Here is a 22923-nt window from a genome sequence, read left to right on the forward strand (position 1 = left end):
ACAATTTTGTTTCGTTTTGTCTTTTGAGATAGGATTTCTCTGTCTTGTTTTGGAGCCTGTACTCTAACTAGCTCTGTAGACCAGGCTGGCCTCAAATTCAGAGATCCATCTGCCTCAGCCTCTGAGTGCTGGGATTAAAGTTGAACAATACCAACATCCGGCCTTCAACATTTTAAGTAGCAAAAACATACATGTTTTTTTTTTTATGTAGAGCTTTAGTATCTAGTATGAGATTAGAAATGTTTACTAAATAGAATCTTTAATATACTTTTATGTAAAGAGTAGTGGTTGTGGATGACAAAAGAATTCCTTGTTTCTTGAAATAGTCTTATGTTTAAAGAATAGTCCAGACCAGGCCATTATATCCCTTTCACATTTTAATGACTTTAACATTTGTGACGTGTATATTTTTGAATAAATTTCCCCTTCCTCTTTTCTTTCACTAGAACTGCTTTAAGTATTATATGAGTGATGATATTAGTCGTGACTCAGATGGAATGGATGAACAATGTAGGTAGGTAATAAATTGTTCTTTCAACATTCATTGTTTTCTACTTTGGGGTGAATATCAACTTCGTTAGATTCCCCTTCTGTCCCCACCCCCAAAGACAGGGTTTCTCTGTGGTACAGTCCCACTCATTTTATATACCAAACTGGCCTCAAACTCACAAGAGATCAGCCTGCTTCTGCCTCTCCAGTGTCATTAAAGGCATGCATTGTTGTTCCTGCCTGGTCTCACTCTTGCGTCAAACCCCAAATATGCACACAAAGACTTATATTATTAATTATTAAACTATTGACTGATGGCTAGGGCTTCTTATTGGCTAGCTGTCTTAATCGTTATCCCATTTCTGTAAATCTGTGTATTTCTACATGGCCCTATCGGAGAACGCCTGGTGCACCATATCTTCCTGGTCCCTGCATGGCATTTCTGTCTGCATACCTTTCCCAGAATTCTCCTCATCTCCTAGACCTGCTTATCTTCCTGCTTCTACTTGCTATTTTGGCCAGACTGTTTAATTCATCAACCAATAAGAGAAACATATATACAGAGGGGCATCCACCATCAATGCATCACCACTCTTAGCTTGTTAGATGCATCTTTTAAAATTTAAAATTTGATATTTCACACTGGGTGGTGGTGGCACATGCCTTTAATCCCAACACTCCAGAGGCAGAAGCAGGTGGATTTTGTGAGTTCAAGGTCAGCCTGGTCTACAGAGTGAGTTCCAGGATAGCCAGGGTGTTTGACAGAGAAACCCTGTCTTGAACCACCGCAAAATTTTTTCAGCCACTTGTCTGTGTATGATTATGTGCAAGTGTGTGCAGGTATCCTTGGAAACCAGATGTGTTGAATACCTTTAGAGCTGGAGTTCCAGGTAGTTGTGAGCTGTCTGCCATAAGTGCTGGGAACCAAATTTCTTTCTTCTGCATGAGTACGACATTCTCTTAACCCATCCCCTCTCCTCCCCTCTCCTCCTCTCCCCTCCCCTCTTCTCCCCTCCTCTGTTCTTCTCTCCCCTCCTCCCCCTCCCCTTTTTTTCCAGACAGGGTTTCTCTATGTAATGGTCCTGGCTGTCCTGAAACTCATTCTGTATAACCAGGCTGGTCTAGAACTCACAGAGATCCACCTGCCTCCCAAGTGTAGGATTAAAGGCATGTGCCACCACTGCCTGTCTTTCTCTTAACTCCTGAGCCTTCTGTCCAGCTCTAGATCCATCTTTTGTAGTGTTTGCTATGTTTAGTTGTTGGTTGTCTTTTCCCATAAAACCTTGTTTGTCTAGTTTTATATTTCTGATAAAAATAAGTAGGTGATATGAATTACCCCTGAAAAGGTTGATGGAAATATTAAATTCTTTTATCAATAAAGACATTAAAATTTTCTCCTGGGAATAACATTTTAATCCTTAACCCATTTCAGATGGTGTGCAGAAGGTGGGAACTTGATTTGTTGCGACTTTTGCCATAATGCCTTCTGTAAGAAATGCATCCTGCGCAATCTTGGTCGAAAGGAGTTATCTACAATACTGGATGAAAACAACCAATGGTATTGCTACATTTGTCAGCCAGAGCCTCTGTTGGACTTGGTCACTGCATGTAATAGCGTATTTGAGAATTTAGAACAGTTGTTGCAACAAAATAAGAAGAAGATAAAAGTTGAGAGTGAAAAGAGTACTAAAGTATGTGACCAAACATCCAAATTTTCTCCAAAGAAGAATGGTTCCAGTTGTAATGGAGAAGAGAAGAAAGTAGATGATTCACATTCGGGCTCTTTAACCTGCACTCACTCAGTATTACCTGTGCCCAAAGAGATGCTTAAGAAGACAAAAAAACTGATTGAGACTACATCCAACATGAACTCCAGTTACATTAAGTTTCTCAAGCAGGCAGCAGATAATTCAGAAATGAGTTGTGCTCTGAAGTTACGTCAGCTTAAGGCTTTTAAATCTGTGTTGACTGATATCAAGAAGGCTCATCTTGAGTTAGAAGAAGATTTGAATTCAGAGATTCAAGCTTTGGATGCTATCCACAAAGAGAAAAATACCAAAGAGCTTAAAATCATCGATGCAAAGTCTGAAACAAAATTACGAAAGGGGGAAAAATCTTATACTGCAGAAAAGCAAGAGTTTTTAAAGTCAGATGCTAGATCATCAATAAAGATGACAGGCAATGAGCACATCCCAGGAGAAGAGCACAAAGCAAATGAAAGCACTAGTGCTGAACACAAGGGCTCGGGTAGGAAAGATGGACCTCCGTATGAACCTACTAACCCTTCTGAAGATTTAGACATGGATATTGTGTCTGTTCCGTCCTCAGTTCCTGAAGACATTTTTGATAGCCTAGAGAATGCTATGGAAGTTCAGTGTTCATCTGATTATCAAGGAGATGGCAATAGTGGGACCGAGCCAGAAGTGGAGATATCGTGTCTAAAACTTATCACATCTTCGAAAGACAGCAGAGGACGTATTAAGTCAAAAATGGCAGCGAAAGTGAGAAAAGAATTATATGTTAAACTCACCCCTGTTTCCCTTTCCAATTCCCCAGTTAAAGGTGCTGACTGTCAGGAAGTTCCACAAGAGAAGGATGGCCGTAAAAGTTCCAGGGTGACCCCCAACTCAGAGAAATGTGGACTGGAAGAGGAAAATAGTGATAATGAACATTCAGTTGAAAATGATGTTGCATTATTTTTAGAAGAATCTGATCTTCGAAGATCCCCACGTGTAAAAACTACACCCTTGCGGAGACAAACAGAAATTAACCCTGCAATATCCAATTCAGACGAAGAAAGTAATGAAACTATTAAAGAGAAACAAAAGCTGTCAGTTCCAATAAGAAAAAAAGATAAGCGGAATTCTTCAGATTGTGCTGTTGTTCACTGTAAACCTCATAAGGTGCCCAAAGCTAAGCAAGCAGAGATTGTAGATCAAACTTCAGATTCTGATGAAATGCTAGCAGTCCTTAAAGAGGCAAGCCAGATGAGTCACAGCTCTTCTTCAGACACTGACTTTAATGAAACACAGATGAATCATAAAATTGAAATAGGGAAAGACGATAATGGAAAAAGGAAACGGAAAAATTCTACTTCTGGGTCAGATTTCGACATTAAAAAAGGAAAGTCAATTGAAACCACCATTATCTCTAAAAAGAAACGCCAAAACTACTCAGATTCGTCTAACTATGACTCAGAGTTGGAGAGAGAGATAAAAGCCATGAGCAGAATCGGGGCTACCAGAGTAACTAAAAAAAATGTTTCAGATAAAAAAGAACGTGACTTTTCTGAAGATGGAAAGCAGAGCAGAAAAGTAGTGGACTACGAAGGGCAGGGAAGTGTGAAGACTGTACAAGAAGGATTGTCTGGCGATGACACTGGTGACCCTGAAAGACAGGGAGAAAGTTTGTCTGCATCGGAAGGTTCCGTTGAGAAAGGCAAGGGTGCGGTGGATTCAAGAGTGGTGGATTCAAGAGTGGTGCGTGGCACCAGGCAGCAGCCAAGTACTTCCTCCGATGGCCCAGAAAAGCCTTCAGGGGGAGAGGAAGATGGAAATTCTGATGGCAAAAGAGTTTCTAAAACTAAAGAAAAGACTAAACGTCTGAGAAGCAGAGCATGTAGGAAAGTACAGCGGAGGTCATCTCATGTTCCTGATAGATTTCCAAAGAAAGAGCAGAGTGATGAATCTTCAGAATGTGAGAAGAAGCAAGACAGACTGGCAACTGGAGCAAAAGGAAAGAGAAGTGCAGACTTAAAGGAAGAAACAATTAAGGCAGAGCGACAGTATGAGTCTTCTTCTGATGGTACTGAGAAATTGCCTGAGGGAGAAGAAAGTGGTCATTTTTCTAAAGGCGTAAAACAAAATAAGAATGATACAACTGATGAAGAAAAGAAAGGCAAAAAAGGGAAAGAGAAATTATCTAAAAAGAAGGAAGACGTATCTGATGGTGTTGATAAGTTGCCAGACAAAGGAGACAGTTGTGACTCTTCAGAAGATAAAAAGAACAAGAAGAGAGTGTCTCGGAGAGAGAAGAAGAAATCCAGCTTGCCTGCAAAGAGTTCAGTGAAGAGGCCAGAGTGTTCATCATCGGATGCTGAGAAATATTCCTTGAAAGGAGAGTGTTGTGACTCCACTAGTAAGAGACTGAAAAGAAACGAATTGAGAGAAAGAAGAAATTTAAATTCAAAGAGAAACACCAAGGAAATCCAGAGTTGTTCATCTTCTTCTGATGCTGAGGGATGTTTGGAAGATAGTAAGAAACGGAAGAAACAAAGAACTTCAGCCAAAAAGAAGACAGGCAATGCCAAGGAAAAAAGAAGAAACTCCTTAAGAACAAGTACTAAAAGGAAGCAAGCGGACGTTACTTCTTCATCTTCTGACATAGGAGATGATGATCAGAATTCTGCAGGTGAGGAGAGCAGCGATGAGCAGAAAATAAAGCCTGTGACTGAGAATTTAGTGCTGCCTTCACACACTGGATTTTGTCAATCTTCAGGTATGCAAGAATGAATTTCAACTTTAGACGTTGTAATCTGCCTCCCTCTATAATAACCATATTGTTTAATTTTCCCTAAGGTGAAATTCAGAGTTACTGTTTAGGAAAAGTCCATTCAAAATTTATTGAGACATTTACTCTGGATGTTTCTCTATTTTTTTTTTTTTATATGCCATTATTGGAGGGCATTTCAAACATTATCAGTATTCGTTGTCAAGCCCACCAAGTTTGTTGGGTAAACAAGACAATTATTTGTCAATGTTCAGTGTGTCTCTTTGGAATAATATGTAGTAGTTTCTGAAAGAAAATCAAGTTCCCAAACCTGGAGTCTCGGTCTATTCCAAGAAGGCACTATTCCCAGAGGCAACCAAAACAGCAAAATTTATAGTAACAAGTCAGAATATATTCATTGTTGTCGCCTTGAGAAGAGGGTTAGAGATCCAGTGGCCTCCCTCCCCTAGCCATGCATGTTTCAAGTGATACACACATATATCTAAGTAGTGTTGGTCAGGGTGTAGTCCCACCCACCATCGACTCATTCATCAATTAGGCTTCCTTCAGTCTTATCCTATAAGGCGGGGTTTTTTGTTGTTGTTTTAAAAATGTGGAATGCTTCACGAATCTCTCTCTCTCTCTCTCTCTCTCTCTCTCTCTCTCTCTCTCTCTCTCTCTCTGTGTGTGTGTGTGTGTGTGTATGTGTATGTGTAAGAGAGATACTTGAGCAGGGCCAATGCTGTTTTCTCTGTATCATTCCAATTTTAGTATGTGTGTTGCTGAAGTGAGCACCTACAAGGTATTTTGATGAGTTTCTAGACCTGTAGAACCTCTTTTCGTAGAGACAAGTTCTCCTTTGGCTAGCTCTAGGAGCCTAGTTTTTTCCTTCTCCTAGCATGAAGCATCTAAGGAAATTGGGGATTGTGTCTGTCTTCATTCTGCCAGGCTGGTTATAATGTCAGTAGTTTAGTAGGTAATTATTTGTGCAGTCGTGATGAGTGTTTGATACTGGTATAACGTGAAATATAAACGTTTTGACTGCTTTGCAATATTTTCTTTTTTTTTTAAACCAAAACAAATAACTTTGAAATATTTTTGTTTTAAAGATAGGCTGATAATACACAGCTGGCATTGAACACAGACTAACCAAGTTAGCTGAGGCTGTTCACTATCCAATTGTTCCTAGTCACCACATCTGGCTCTTTGAAATAATTTGTTTTGATATTAGATGGTGATCATTTCCAGGCCCTGTGTACACTAGACAAATCCTTTAACACTGAAGACCTAAACAATAGAAATTCACTCTATTATAATACCTTTTCTTATTCACTATATCGAATGATATAAAAAGATACTTATCTTTTTTAAAAAATAAAATAAAGGATGAAAGAGAAATCCCCAAATTATCCCACCCTGATGAATTAGATTTGGATCAATTTGTCCTCAATAACAAGAAAAAGAATTTTGAATATTTCATTTTTATTACAGCTTTAAGAAAATCACTTTACTAATATATCTACATTGGTTAATTATATTATTTGTTAATTCATTAAGACTCTGTGAAGAATATTTAGCATTATTAAATATATAAATAGAGTTAATAGAAAACTGTTTCCAGTATAGTCAAAATCAGAAGAATTTTCCCTTTATTCCTTATGAGTTTCTCATTTATTCCAACTTTTTAAATAAAAGTAACTTCAGTCTTATTTTTGAAAAAAAAAAACACTTTTACTTAACGCATAGGACATTTAGTATAGCTCTTGAAGAGGTTTGATGGCATGCCACAAAATCAAACGTTTCCATGATGAAATAAATATTTGAGTACTCACACTCAGAGAAATTACCATTTCAGGTCAAGCTTTCCTTTCAAATGAGTTCCTTTCAACTTTAGAACTGTTGGATAAAGAATTATGGACTTGTATTAAAAGTGGATTGAGGGGCTAGAAAGATGGCTCAGTAGTTAAAATATGTATTCCTTTTCTAGAGAGCTGGAGTTCAATTCTAGGGACCTACATTGAATGAATCATAACTACCTGCAAGTTCAACTCTAGTTCTGTGGCCTTCATGGCCATGTGCACAAACAAAAGACATATATACAGAAATTTTTAAACAACAAGAAAATGTTTTAGTTGTCAGGTTAGTTGGGAAAAACCCTATTAATGTAACATTTTTCATTAGACCTTAGAAGTTAGCAATATGTGGCAAATACCCAATGAATGTATTTCCCAGTAATCTCATAATTTAGTACTAACCTAGGTAATTATGTTCCATTTTGGCTAGTAGAACCTTGATGTAAAGAGCTATGGGCTGCTTAGGTACTAGGGTTATAGAGCCAAAACAACATGAGCATCTGTCTCTTAATCAGATGCTAATCCTTCAACAGTTTGATGAAACAAAACTTTTTGTTTGTGAATTTTTTTAGGACCACAAGGAATACTTAGGATAAAAAATAAATATAAGGTAATATAGCTAATAATATGTTGTTTCAGTCTTGTTCTGTTCAAGTGGGATGTTTACTGGGATACCCTGTGAGTTATTTTTGCCTTTCTGCATTTAGCATGTTTCTATCCTGAATCTGCAGGTGTCTGTCTACCCCTTCCTCGTTGCTAGGTTTCAATTCCTTGCACACACTAAGCAAGTACTATATTTCTGAGCTACATTCCTCAGCCCGAAGTCAGTGTTCTTTATAGATATTTTCCTCCATTTCCCCTTACCATTATGTTTTGGAAAAAATTGCAAAGAAAAAAAGGAAAAAGGGTTTCACATACTACCTTTGTTGGATTTCCTCACTAGTGATAACTTGTGTAACTAATACAGTGTCAAATCAAGGAAATTAAAGTTTTATTTAGATTTCAGTAGGTTTTGCAAACATTACTATTTTTGTGTATATTTGAATCTCTGTGCAGTTGTGTGGAGTACCCACACACATCAGAAGGGAGGTTATTAAATCTCCTGGAGCTGGGAGTTAACAGGCAGTTGTGAACTGTCTATCAAGGATGATAGGAACTGAACTCTGGACACTATTAAAGAGCAACCAGTGCTTTTAACCACGGAAACATCTCTCCAGCCCCTTCAGCGTTTTTCTTTTCTTTCTTTCTTTCTTTTTTTTTTTCTTTTTCATTTTTGAGACAAGTCTCACTATGTAACCCTTACTATGTAGATCTGATTGGTTATGAACTCAGATTCTCCTGTGTCTACTTCCTAAGTGCTGGGATTAAAGGTGTGCACTAACATGTCTAGCTTTTTGATAGCCCAAACTGACCTCAACTTTGGAATCCTCTACTTCTGCCTGTCTAATGCTAAGATTCTGGAGTGAGCCACCCTACCTGGTTTGATTTCTCTCTCTGTAGCATGATAAATAAAAGATCCAGAGACTGATATTGAGGTTCAGACTTTATGCTGAAGATCAGAGAAGCAAAGCAGCCATGCCAGTAGATCTGAAATGGCAATCTTGTCTCCACAAATCTCAGATGGAAGAGCTCTCAGTTCCTGTCTCCTTTTATTCCTTTCAATGCCCAGCCATATCACTCCTGTCTCCACCTCCCTAGTGCTGGGATTAAAGGCCTGTGATCCAGGGTGCTAAGAATACCTTTGTGTAAGCTGTTTTAGGACAGGATCAATTTTCTGTAGTCAATGTGGCCTTGAACTAACAGAGACCCAACTACCTCTGGGATTAAAGGTGTATACTACCACCACCGCCTGATCTGTATAGCTTGTGTCTGACTTTGCTTCCTGTATCCTCAGGCGAGCTTAATAAATCACAAATAATATATCACCACCTCTCTCTCTCTCATCTCTCTCTCTCTCACACACACATACACACACACACACACACACACACTCACTCACTCACTCACTCATTTATTTGGGTTTCTTTTGTGTGTAGCTCTGTGTGTGTTTCATTATTATGACACCTATTTCCCTCCTTGCTGTAGATTCTACGTTCCTTGTCTCCATTACTAATTAATTTGCTTAACTTGAGATTGGTATTTAAACTTTGAATAGATTGATAAAGTAATGGCAACAAGAAGCTACTAGTAATGATGGCAACTAATCATTTCTAAGAGGCCTTTAAAATTCTTGTGCCTTGAAAGGAACCTCCATACGTATAAGATCCTTCATAGAGTTCCTTTTGTCCTTTTTAGCTGCATTCCTTGTACTTATTTAGATTTCAGCAGTTTTGTATAGAACCTACTAGTTTGCTTTAGCATTGTTGGATTTCAGTTTTATTTTACAGTTTTACTTGTATAAGTAATTCAAAGCTAATTTTAAGTGCACTTTTTCCCCCAAGGAGATGAAGCCTTATCTAAATCAGTGCCAGTCACAGTGGATGATGACGACGACGACAATGATCCTGAGAATAGGTATGATTCCATCTATAAGGACTTAAGATTATAACACACCCTAAGGGTGGGCGCAAACAGCAACAACGCATCAACAAGCAGGTTGTAAAAACCAGGAGTTCCTGCCTTAGAAAGACTCATGCACAGTCTTCTTGCAAGTTTGAAAGAAAGGCCAGAAAATGGGCTAAAGCTCAAAAACCTTAAAAGAAAGTAAATAACAGTATTAACACACCTAGCATAGGGTGTGTTATAAATAAAGAACTGTCAATTTTATGTTTCCATGTAAACTGTGATAATATTTTGAGGCTTTCAATTTTAACAGATTATTTTTTGATGCAAATGAATCATAATAAATGGCAAAAACAGACATCTATATTTGTTTATTGTTTTGTCATTCAACATGGTGGTCCTATTTATGAAGACCTGTGACGAATGAAAAAGATTTATGTATTTAAGATTAGAAAACTGCTTTCAAATTAAGTTGATGAGGTATCTAGGCTGATTCATATTTAAACCTTCCCCCCCCCAAATAAATTAGAAGTAGATAGTATGACATTATTTACTAAGACTTACTGGCTGAAATGTAAACATTGAAGCCTATACAGTTACTCATACTTATCTAAGGGCTGAAAGGAATAAAACAAACAAACAAAAATAAAACAGCAGTGAGTAAAGAAAACAGATGTTAACCATAGTCAATGTGGCTCTATATACATTTTAAACATCTCCTATCCTTTAGTATAATAGTCATTATCTTCAGTGAGAAGATAGCATGGATGTGTAGTGAATGGACAACTTCTAACTTTGTAATAATTGTGTGATATTGAACTGGTGACTTTAACTTTGCCATCATTTTTTATTACTAATAGTAAAAAATGGATAATGTTTTCTCTATTTAATTCCAATATCAGAAATATGTGATAGTCTGGAGATGGCTTTATTAAAGAACACTAAAATGACCATCTATTCCCAATAGAAAACTCTAGTATTAAGAAAATGAAAATAAAATGTACTTGCTGTCATAAGTTCGTGAGAGATGAACCAAGTACTCTGAGGGCATCTGTTATTTTAGTCCTGTTTTATGTCTTGCTGATGCTGACAGGTTTTTTCAGCCATTGGCATTGTTCTTTTACACTTAAGTAGAACTCTGTTGTAAATCCAGTAACAGCCTCTGCTTTCCTTTTTACTTTTTTTCTTACAAATGTCTGTCCACTTATATGATGGGATAGACCAGCAATAGAGTGACAAAGGCATACAATGATTTTGTCAGGGATTTTGTAGTATACAGTCATTACTATATTATGAAAGCAATTAGTACTTTTGCCATTTACAGTGCTTTCATTTTTCATATTTATGCTGCTGTTTTCCTATAAATCCACAAGTTCTCAGATTTTTAACTATGAGGGATAAGCTTTTATATTTAGCCACCAACTAAGAATGTTATTACAGTATGATTTTTATCAAAAATTAACATTTTCACTTCTAAAATTCTCTGATTTTTTTTTTTAACCTCTCTGTAACTGACAGATATTTTTTTGGAAATATCTTTAACTCCATTTTGTATTTGTGATTTTTAAAAAAAATACAACTCTGCTGGGTACTTTGGACAGGAATTGGATTTTATTTTGAGCAAGTCTTTATACTCACCTTAATGTGCTTTTATAAAATATACAATTTATAGCTAGTTTAATATCCACTATACCAAAGAAGCATCTTAATATACATGGGCTATCTACTCCTGATATCCCTGATGGGGATACAAGTACCTCTTTGCAGTATTTCAGTACAGATTAAGTATTTGAACGTATTTGAATATGCCATAAACAACCTTTAAAAATTTGTCTGCAGGTCATGTTTAAATCTTGGAATTGTTTTCAATTTCATATTTTTGGAGCAACATGTATCTTGGTAGAGAGCATATTGTAATTGTAAATTTGTACACAATTGTATAATTGTGTGTAAATTGTGTATAAATTTTATATGCTTTGCTTTTTTTGGCAGTATTGTAATTCATGTCCAGTGTTGGTGTTTATAAAGAGGTAAATAGTGTATTGTTTCAAATGCTTAATTTTGGATTCAATAAATTTATGTAAAACTTTCTCTTGTTCACACATTTAATTTTAATTATGATGTATTTTTCATAAGAGTTTATAAGACTTTCTTAGAATAAAGTTATATAGACCAGTTTGCAAGCCAAAGAAGTTTTTTCATTTCTGAAATTAAGGAAGTCAGCACTTTAAATTTCTAAATCACATGCTTATATTCTGGTTATGTTTTAATAAACACCTCATTTTACTTTTTCTGTTTTAAAGCTGTGATAGAAAGAAAATAAAAAAATAAGGCTTTTGAGATCACTAGAAATCTTCAATATTTCCTATAAGTAAATATCTTCCTGTTAGTTTAACATTTCAAACTAAGTGTGTACCACTGTGAGTTAGAATTGTCCTATTTGTAAATTTCTATTTAGGTGACTAGATTTAGTGTGATCAAGGTAAATAGCTATCATTTTTCTGATTGGAGTTTTTTTTAAACAAAAAATTTGAAATTTATACCTTAGTATATACCTATACTAAGGTAAACTGAGAGTTTACCTTAGATTTTTCACCTTAGGCTTTACATACTTTAGAAAGGTAGAATAATAATAAAAATGCCAAATACCTTGTTGCTGTTTTTTTGTTTGTTTGTTTCTTTGTTTGATTTTGGGGTGTTTTTTGTTTTGTTTTGTTTTGTTTTGTTTTGAGGCAGGGTCTCACTATATGGCCCAGGCTGGAACTCAAAAGAGATCTGCCTGCCTCTGTTACCCAAGTGCTGAGATTAAAGGTGTGTGCCCTCTATTTACTCAGCTTGCCAGACTTGTCATAGTTTTTTAAATTATAGTTTGTCAGTTATATGATTGTGCCATTATGGTAATGTTTCATTTGCCTTTTAAATACTTAGATTTTTGTTGTAGTTGGTTTTTTTTGTTTGTTTGTTTGTTTGGTTTTTTTTTGGAGACCGTTTTCTCTGTGTATGTAACAGCTCTGGCTATCCTGGAACTCACTCTGTAGACCAGGCTGGCCTGGAACTCACAGACATCCTCCTGCCTCTGCCTCCCAAGTACTGGGATTAAAGGCTTGCGACACCATCACCACCTGGGTTTAGTTTCGTTTTCAGTTGGTTTTTGCTTTGAAAAGACATGTCATGTAATTGATAAAAATGTTTGCTTTACACAATTTTAGCCAAAATGCTTGGGAGCAAAAGTGTTTCAAATTTTGGAATTTGTAAGATGTTATATTTACCAAGACTTTACCATTTAAATGTTGGAGACATACAAATCCTAAGGATATCAGAGCACATCACATAATTGGAATAAGGAATGTTGAGTGTATTCATACATTGTGATACCTTTATGTTTTCAATGACTAGGGATTTCTTGACCAAACATTTTCTCATTGTATATTTTTAAAATTCAATGCTTTCAATGGGTCTCAGTAATAGACTATTAGTGTGTGTTCATCATACTAGTGTGTACAAACAAGCACATGACATTCTTTATTGTTGAAGAAGTTATACATGGTTTAGTAATATTGTACATTTTTCTCAGAATTTCTCTGGATGGTAGTAAGTTAATTTTTCATAAATGCAAACTCTGTTGTGGAGATTGTTTATTGAAGTTTTTGATACAGTTGGAAAGTGGGACTCTTGTATCATATGACAATAGATTTTTTTTTTTACCTTCAAACTAGGAATTATATACTTTTTTGCTGCCCTATTGGCATGATACGGATATTTTATTAGTGAAGGCTTTATACTGTTAATACTGTTTAATTATTTGGGAAGAGACTAATGACTCCTTGGTATTGATCATCATATAATAAAGATATTTGATGAATACGTATTTGATTTCAGTAAAATTAGTGAAACAAGTCCCCTAATACAGCTTTCATTTTGAAATACATTTCCAGGGGCTGGAGAGATGGCTCAGAGGTTAAGATCAGTGGCTGCTCTTCCAGAGGTCCTGAGTTCAATTCCCACAAACCACATAGTGGCTCACAACCATCTAAATGAGATCTGATGCCCTATTCTGTCGTGTAGGCATACATGTAGGCAGAACACTGTATACTTACAAAAAAAAAAAAAAAAAGAAATACTTTTCCAGATGACCCTCTCTCTCATATATATATGTATATGTATATATATATATATATATATACATATATACACACATACATACATACACACACATATGCACTCCTTTTTACAAATTTGCTCATTCTAGACTTTTTTCATGTGGATTTTAAAAATTTTAATGGATCTCATTTGGTTACTAAAATTATTTTGAATTTTTATTTTGCTTAAAAAATGACATTATTTGAAGTAAAGAATTTTGTCTCTTCTTTCTTTTTCAGTTAAACATTTTAAGTATTTAGCAGTTTTAAGATAATTCCGTTTAGTTACTTTGTTGACATAGTCCTGGTAAGTATAGTCAATGAAGTCTAATGGAGGTCTCACTGGCTGATGAGTAAAACTGATTTCAATGGTCACCAGTTTTATTAGTTTTTTTTTTTTTTTTTTTTTTACTAGATGTGTCATCAAAGAAAGAAATGTGATTAGTATTGGTGATCTCATTCCTGTGGGTAGGGCTTCGACATTATACTACTTATGCTTTCTTTTCTCTTCTTTGGTGATAATTGGGACTTGGAGCAAATGAGAAATTGTTTCCAAGACAAAAGTGTTTTTAATTTAGTGTTAACAAATACAACTCATTTTTCTGACTGGATATCCTTTGCTTTACATTTTGATTTTTTTAAATTTATAATTTTAATTTAATTCTGTTAACTACCAAGAAAGAATTCTTTAATATGACTAAATGTCCTATCATGATGTTAACATAAATTTTTTTCTTAATAAAATTCCTCTTAAACTTAGATTTTTGTTTTCAAATTTTTGAGATAGGGTTTCTCTGTGTAGTCCTGGCTGACCTTGAATTCACTCTATAGACAAAGCTGATGTCAAATTCACAGAGATCTACCCGACTCTGCCTCCCAAATGCACACCATGCTAAGCTGAAATATTCATTTTCCAGTTCAGTGTGGTTTAACCAGAATAGCCCATATTTAAAATATTAGTAACTATGGGTTATTTTTTGTTTGTTTCTTAAGATTGTTTTTACTGATCCATGTTGCTCTGGTGCTGGAGTGCAGGGATCAAAGTCACCTTGGGCTCTAACTATGAGTTCTTAATTTCACACAGCTTTTACTTTGCTAGTCCTTAGTTTTAGAAAATATTTTGATAATTAATTATACTGATATTCCTAGCAGAAGTAAAAGAGGCCTGCTTGTTACTGATTACAGACGTTATAGGACATGTGATTGAAGAAGTGAGTAGATGGAGCTGTTGTTTAGCTTTTGATTGTTTACTGAATTCCTATGAATTCTGTCACTTTTGGGTATAGATCATCATGCCTTATTTACCTTTTGGATAGAAAAGTTTACATTAAGGAATTTTGAATTTTTGTTAAAATAATATACTAGCATAAAATTTGAAACTTTGTATAATAACTGAAATTTTGTTGAAACAATTTAATCTTAGAAGTAAATGGCATTGATTAATATAATGACTTATACTGTGCTGGAAGGATATGTTAACCATTTTTTTTTTCTTACTGAAAATAGTAAGCATTCCCTAGATTTCAGCTCTTGGATTGTCTTACAAATGAACTTGGAAAAGATAATGTGGGGTTTTTATGTTACATATTCTCAGAAGCTATGCACTTAAGTCAATGATCTTATGTTGTTAACTCTGTATTTTACTGTTATACTTTATGCAGAATGTAGATGAACAGTTCTTAGTAAACTTGTTAATTTAATAGGGGTGAACAACACATTTCACTTTCAAAATGTAATTTTCATTTGAGAGTTTCCTAACTGCTTTTTAGAGCCTTCTTAAGCAATAAATAGTAGTTGTAGTATCTGTGACCTGATGTCTTTCACTGTATTTTAGAGAGAAAAACATACTAGCCTTCTTTTTAAAACAAAAAATCAAAACTTTGATTCTTTTATTTACGAAGTCATAAAAATTGAATGCCTATGAAATGCATATGTATGTATACTTTTATACATATATTTGTCTCTTAGAATGACTTTGATGTATTTGTCTGGGTGGTCCTTAGCAGAGAAGTAGTTAATTCCTAGAGAGTATACCTTTGGTACACTAAAACTGATTTGGATGTATGATCTTCGGTTTTTCTTTTGGCTTGTCATACTAGCTAGCTTTGTTTATTTGGTTATGTTATTTATTGTCTCTCATTGGAATGTGTGTTTTTGACTTCTGCCTCTAACATTTTATATTACTTTATTTTTTTTAAATTTAAATTTGAAACAAGCTTGTTTTACTTATCAATCCCAGTTCCCAAACCCTCCCCTCCTTCCCTGTTCCCTGCCCCCCATCTGCCCCCATCTCATCCCCTTTCTGTTCCCCAGGGAGGGTGAGGCCTTCCATGGGGAGTCTTCAAACTCTGTCATATCATTTGGAGCATTTTTTAAAATGCCTTTTTCTAAAATACTTTGGTGCAGAAGATCTGTCTCCAAATATTTTATAAAGAAATTCACTGTTTTGAATTATTAATTTACATAATAGCAAGTGGCAGGTTCCTTTGCTTTCCTGTTTGAGAAATTTAATGAGGCCTTCTTTACTCATTTCTTTTCCAGATAGGATCACAATTTTTAACAGCTTTTTTGGCTTTCTAATATTTTTTTTCTGATTACTTCTTTGTGTTACCAGGCTCATTTCCTATCATTGTTTGCTTTCTTTTAGTAGATGAGGTATAAAAAAGCATTATCTTAGTGTTGTGTCATTTAGAAGACTTAGTTTGTATAGATTTAGTGGTCCTATTCTCTCATGCATCAGCCTGATCATTGTTTGTGGGGTTTTATCCTCCCTCCCATTTTTTTTTTCTTCCATTTCCCTTCCCTCCCTTTCAGGAAAATGGAGACTCTCAGTACCCCTGGCTCTGCCCAGTTTTGCTGCCAGAAGAGTGGCACATCAGTACTTTTAATAACAGTCCTGTCTGCTTTGCATGCTCTACCTGTCCCAAGATATAATTTTGATCATTGAGATTCCAGGGGCAGTACCTTGTTGCCTGAATGAGTTTCCCAGAAACGTCCTGGAAAGCCTCAAGAAAGGAAACTTCATAACAAACAGAATCAACTAGGCATCATGACTATACATCCATCACATGCATACCAGCATGGTTCCAGCCACGGCCTCCAAAGTGATGCTTTTCCAGCCTCTTCTGGTTCTCAAGTGATGATGACTTTGAAGTCTCTGGCCTGTGACTCCAGAGTTTAGGTGGTGGAGTTACCTTTTTAAAGTGTCTCACAGCAGGTTTTGGAAGTGGGACACATCTCACTTGAGCATGCTTGCTGACTCCTCAGGTTGAAGACTGGCTTCAATCCTTAGGTCCTTTATTAACTTATAATTTTTGGATGTAGTAGTATGTTACAGGTTAGGATTATAGCAGTCATTCTTTGACATATCAGAGTTGGGCCATCAGTTATTATTGATTTTTCTTTTTAAATGTGTTTTTATTTATGTATGAGTCTATGTGTGGGTATGTGAGTGCAGGTGCCCACCGAGGCCAGGGATGTTGATTGCCCCTAATTCTGGAGTTACAGATGATTGTGAGCCTCCTGATGATTCTGGTGATTGTGATACAACTTGTGTCCTATGAAAGAGTAGTATGTGTGTTTAACCATTTTGCCATCTCTACAGTTCCCTATCATCTGTGATTTATGGGATTTATATGAAATGATTCAACTTTATTAGTATCCTTGGCTATAAATAAGATTTTACTTGGTAAAATTATGTTCAAGGGCAGTTTTAAAATGTCTTACAAAAGTTAAGGAGTTTCCACTACTCTATATTTAATTAGTGATTTGGAGAAAAATGACCATTCTCTGTAATTTGTGGTTTATCTTCCTTTAAAGTAACCATAATTTTTCCCCATATTATAGCATTACTTAAGGTTGTTGGCAAGTCATAACTCTTTAGTGTGTGGATCTGATGTAATTTTTTTCTGTGATTTATTATATAATGTACTTAATATATTGTATCATTACTTACACTAATATTCCTTAGTTAACCGACAATCTAGAATCTTGAGAATAAATTAGATAGATTTATATATTCTGACTTCCTACTTAGACATAGTCTTAAGAATCTAGAATTTGAAAGAGGAAAAATGATGTCGTTGCTTATAATTAATAAGGTTTTTACAGTTAGCATGAGCTTTTAAGGCTTTTTGAATGTATGTATGGTCACAAAGGAAAGTCAGATTACTACATTGACATTTAGTGTTAGTGGATTCAGAATGTATTATGCAAATGATTTTTATAAATCTTGTAGCTTCTCAGGAAATACAGTTTTCTGTTTCTGACCTAATAATGTAACAACATTTCATGTATAGGTTTTATATACACAGTCACATTTATAAAGACTGCATTATGTAATTTAACTTGAGAAAGATTTCCCTAGGTAATGAGAGTTACTGATACAGTATGTGTTTAGGATGATTTTAGAATTTTTTTTCGATAAAGGTACTTTCATTCAGTTTTGAAGATCTTTATTTGGTAATGGCTTACTAATTTGAGGAAGACATACCAGATACTCTATTTTATAAACTGACAAGAGTAATGATATTTGTTATCTTTTCTTGGTAAAATAAAATATTACAATCCTTAATTAGTCTACTGTTAGTAAAATATTTCTTATATGTATTATAAGCCAGAACCCCTGATCTGCATGTCTAAGAGAAAAGCTTGCTTCCTCAACTTTATTAAAAGTTAACTTGAGGTGATTTAATCTATACTTCATTGAAATAAAATCAGAGCAGAAACCACCAAAAAAGTAAAGTCATCCATGGCTTCCTGTATCTACAGGTGATTTTCTATCATATCCTCAGATCCATCTGTAGAAGGAGATAGTAGAAAATGGTATATAATAAATATTTATGAAGTGAGTCCTGTTTTTGCTTCAGCATAGTTGGTGTGTTTGCTCTGTATCTTTAAATGTAAATAGCAGTGAACATTGTATATGTCACAATTGACGCCTTAGTTAGCATCTGTTACTGCGTGTCACCATGGAGTGAATTCTTGATTGAAATGAAACTGCATCCTAAGCAAGGTAAAGAAGGGTTTCAAATCAAACAACAGATATGGCCAGGTCTGGTGGCATACCCCTTTAATCCCAGCACTTGGGAGCCAGTTCAGGTTATATAGTGATACTTAAAGAAACAAAACCCAAGGAAGGCTCTATAGTCTCAACAGTACCATTTTCACTGAAATCAGTTAGTCTTGATTGCTGAATAGATGTTTATCTCATAAACATTAAATCATGACAAATGTTTAGGATCTTGCCACCTTTTTTGTGAGCCATTCTATAAGGTTTTCATTTATTAGGTACTGTGGTTTATGAGTATAGGTCCAAAGGGTACTCAGACTGATCCATGATTATGACTTATACAAAACTTCATTATTGCTTTTATTTTATACTTTTAGATAATTTTCTTTAGTGCAAATTTGGAAATTTTCCTAGGAGTGTATTTTCAGGATATTAGTAAAAGGTGTGTTTACATTAAGCAGTCCATTTTCTATTAGCAAATTTGTCTTGAGAAGCATCTTGAGAAATTGTATGAGCAAAGCTATAGTACTTAATTTTTCCTGAAACTTAAAATTCACTTATAATTTGTGTTCTTTCACCATGTAATAAATGGCACTGATCTTTTTTCTCTGCCACAGCTTGACTATTATTGATTGATGGTTGCTTTAGTACTTTGTATTTATGGTGTTACTTTGATTAACCTTTTTATAATATAAGGTCCAAACATATTATCCTGTAGTTGAAGGTGCTGTCTTTTATTAGAGTGGTTGATTATACATTTTTTTTTTCTGAGAATCTTTTCTCGTGTGGAGATTTGTCTTTGTATTCCATTGTCTGGATAAGTGGATTTTACTGTTGTTAGCCTATTTCGCATGTTAGTTACTGTAGGATGGCAGTGTCAACTTATAATTGGTCAAAATAATTAGTAGTCTCTATATATGAGTGTTTTCAATTGTATAGGATTGAGGAATGATCAGTACAGTGAACATTTTCAAGAGTCTTCCTTGGTAGCTTATGTTAGAACATGGTTTTTGCCAGTCTCATACATGGAGTATAAAGTCTATTTGATAGTATGTATTCTTATTTGATACAGATAATTTGTTTTTAATTTGGTGTACATCATCCCCTCAAAAATACAGCTTTTTATTTTTATTTTTTTACTCTAAAGAATTGCCAAGAAGATGCTTTTAGAAGAAATTAAAGCCAATCTTTCCTCTGATGAGGCTGGATCTACAGATGATGAACCTGAAGGAGAGAAAAAGAGAATTGGAAAACAAAGTGAAGAAATCCCAGGAGATGAGGGTGAGCTCCCCAAAGAGAAGTTATATGTTGGATTTATAGTTTAATTCCTTAGCCATTCAGTCTGTGAAGATTATCTGACCAAGAAATCTCAGTAAATGCCTTTGAGGGTTTAAAAAAATGCTTCAAATATTATCACAATTCATTTGCATACATTATGATAATTGTGGGAGCTATTCTATTTGTTCACTTACTGTCAATAAACATGTATGCAAAAATACTATATAAAGTGATGCATACTGGTGTTGCTTAGTCTATATTCAGTAACCAAGGCCGATGAGTGATTACCTGTTGTCATCAATGATACTAAGGTGCGCATCTCATTGATATTAAGGAACTTTTCCATAAATTATGGTAATTTTGAATAGACAGAATAGTTTTAAAAACATTTAAAAGAAAGTCTGTCAAAAAGGGCTTTATTAATACGTTTTCTTTATTTAGAAGCCCCAACTCAAGTCAATTCCGAATCAGATTCAGATTCTGAAGAATCTAAGAAGCCAAGATACAGGCACAGACTTTTGAGGTACAAACTGACTGTGAGTGATGGAGAATCTGGAGAAGAAAAAATGACAAAGCCTAAAGAACATAAAGATGCCAAAGGAAGAAATAGAAGAAAGGGTAAGACATTTTAATTTTGAATGTAAAGAAAATACTTGTTTTATGAATGAGTTCTAGTGTTGAAATTTGAGTATATCTGTTCAGACACCTAAACACCTTGAAGAGTATCCGTACATATCTGATCTCATATTTGGCCCCACTGTATTACTAAACAACTCTTAACAGTTTTGTCATTAACAGTCTCTAGTTCTGGAGTTCAGCCTGTCATAACCAAAGCCAGGAATATCTTAAGGTTTCTGATGCTGTGATAAACACCATGTCCAAAAATAATCTGGGGAGGAAAGTTCATTTCATCTTAGAACTCTCAGTTGACTTCCATCACTGAGGGAAGCTGGTCAGGAATGCAAGTAGAAGCCATAGAGAAATGCTGCTACTGACTCATTACTCAAGTCTTGTACATCCTGCTTTTTTTGTTTTGTTTTGTTTTTTTGAAACAGGGTTTTTCTGTATTGTTTTGAAGCCTGTCCTGGAACTCGGGCTGTAGACCAGGCTGGCCTCAAACTCACAGAGACCTGCCTGCCTCTGCCTCCTTAGTGTTAGGATTAAAGGCGTGCACCACTAAGCTGTTCATCTTGCTTTTTATTTCAGTACCACTTGTCCAGAGCTCATCTCCCCTCCTATATCAATCATCAATCAAGAAAATGCCCTCCAGGTTTGCCCACAGCCTAGTCTAGTGGGGACATTTTCTAAGTTAAAGTTCCCTCTTCCCAAGTGATTCTTCACTGAAATCAAGCTGACAAAAAACAATAATAAACAACCAACCAAACAAACTAAAAAACTAACCAGTACAAGCAGACAAAGGGAGATGACCATGGCATTGAACAGCTGTTCTGTCTTTTATCTTCCTCCTAGTAGAGAGGAGTCGTTCTATATGTCTTGATTTCAACAACCAATCTGCCTGCTATCATTTCTCTTATACTTTCTGTGTCCAGCACATTGGAAGAGAGTTTATAGTCACTTTATCTTGAGTAACCTCCTTTGCTTGTAGCTAGACTTACTTTGTATTAATTTACCTTTGATTATTGGCTATATATGTATGTCTGACTTACATTTTGTTAATCCATATGCTACTGAACCCTGGCATTTTAATGTAGACATATAGTTCTATAATTACATCTAGAAGTACAGATTTACTATGCCTTATCTGCTGTGCTTAGTACCAGAAATGCTTTGGTTTAGTGGGATTTTTTTCTCTCCTTTGAGATATTGCTGTGTAAATAATGAGATCTTTTGGAGGAGGAGATCCTTGTCAAAACACAAACTCTGTTTGTCTTCTGTCCTTTCTGTACATATGAAGTATTCCTAGTGCACCTGCATTTTGAAGGCAACTTAACATATGAATTTAGATGTTTCCACTCATGGAACATGTTGATATTCATAGGCTTCAGATTTTGGAGCATTTCACATCTTATAAAAAAGTTGTTCAGCCTGTAATATCTGAATCATTAAATGATATATTTTGTTTTGGCTTGTTTTGGGGTTTTTTTGTCGTTGTTTATTAATTAATTTAATTTTTGAGACATGATTTCTCTGTGTAGCCCTAGCTGTCCTGGAACTCACTATGTTGAGCAGGCTGGCCTTGAACTCATTGATTCACTTGCTTCTGCCTCTCTGAGTGCTGGGATTAATGGTGTGGCACCACATTGTGCTTGAATGGTATGACTTATATAATATGTATCGATCTACACACACACACACACGTATGTACGCACACATGCACATACTCCTGATGGTCTTTATATAACTCTCTAATGTTTTAATGTTTAGTTACTAAGTTAATTTTGTTTCTTTTGAAAAATATTTAGTACTTTTTCTTTTCTAAATTCAAGTGAGCAGTGAGGATTCAGAAGAAACGGACTTTCAAGAGTCAGGAGTTAGTGAAGAAGTGAGTGAATCTGAGGATGAACAACGGCCTAGAACAAGGTCAGTATTACACAGGTTATTTTGTTTGTGTGCTTTGCTTTAGATTTCAAAGAATGTTAGACATTGGGCTGATGAGATATCCAAGTAAGTAAAACTGCCCACTGCTAATCCTGATGGCCTGAGCGTGTTCGTAGGACATGCATGGTGGAAGGCGAGAACCAATCTTGCAAGCTGTTCTTGTTTATCTGCATATGTGCTGTGCCCTCCCCTCTGCAAAAACCTGAATGTACTTTCAAATGATTTGAAAAATGGCTACGATTGCAATTAAAGTTGAATAAACACCATGTATAATATTTTGACTTGAAATTAATTTTACAAGAGTGAGGCCAGTGACAAAGCTCAGCAGGTGAAGATACTTGCTGATAAGCCTGATCCTTGGAACTAAATTGTTGCCTACAAGTTGTCTTAACTGGGACACATGTGCCATCGGTATGTTCTCTCTCTCTCTCTCTCTCTCTCTCTCTCTCTCTCTCTCTCTCTCTACACACACACACACACACACACACACACACACACACAGAGTGAGAGAGAATGAAGAGGAAGTCAGGAGAAGAGGGATGGGGAGTGAGTTTGGTTATGCTCGAATAAAAATGTGTTTATGAAACCCTTCACATTGTACAAA

General features: G+C 35.4%; 1 protein-coding gene across 9 annotated transcripts in view; it reads left to right on the plus strand.

The window, feature by feature from the left end:
• The window catches only part of Atrx (ATRX chromatin remodeler), a 150973-nt gene that overhangs the window by 63914 nt on the left and 64136 nt on the right, over positions 1 to 22923 (plus strand). For all 9 annotated transcript variants that reach the window (XM_051179455.1, XM_051179454.1, XM_051179456.1 and 6 more), the window contains 6 exons: positions 447 to 514; positions 1922 to 4986; positions 9272 to 9344; positions 19630 to 19763; positions 20202 to 20378; positions 22208 to 22301. In XM_051179455.1, coding sequence (XP_051035412.1) covers positions 447 to 514; positions 1922 to 4986; positions 9272 to 9344; positions 19630 to 19763; positions 20202 to 20378; positions 22208 to 22301 — 3611 coding nt within the window. The remainder of the gene's footprint in view (positions 1 to 446; positions 515 to 1921; positions 4987 to 9271; positions 9345 to 19629; positions 19764 to 20201; positions 20379 to 22207; positions 22302 to 22923) is intronic.

Source organism: Phodopus roborovskii, unplaced genomic scaffold (genome assembly GCF_943737965.1).
Source record: "Phodopus roborovskii unplaced genomic scaffold, PHOROB, whole genome shotgun sequence".
NCBI lineage: Eukaryota > Metazoa > Chordata > Mammalia > Rodentia > Cricetidae > Phodopus > Phodopus roborovskii.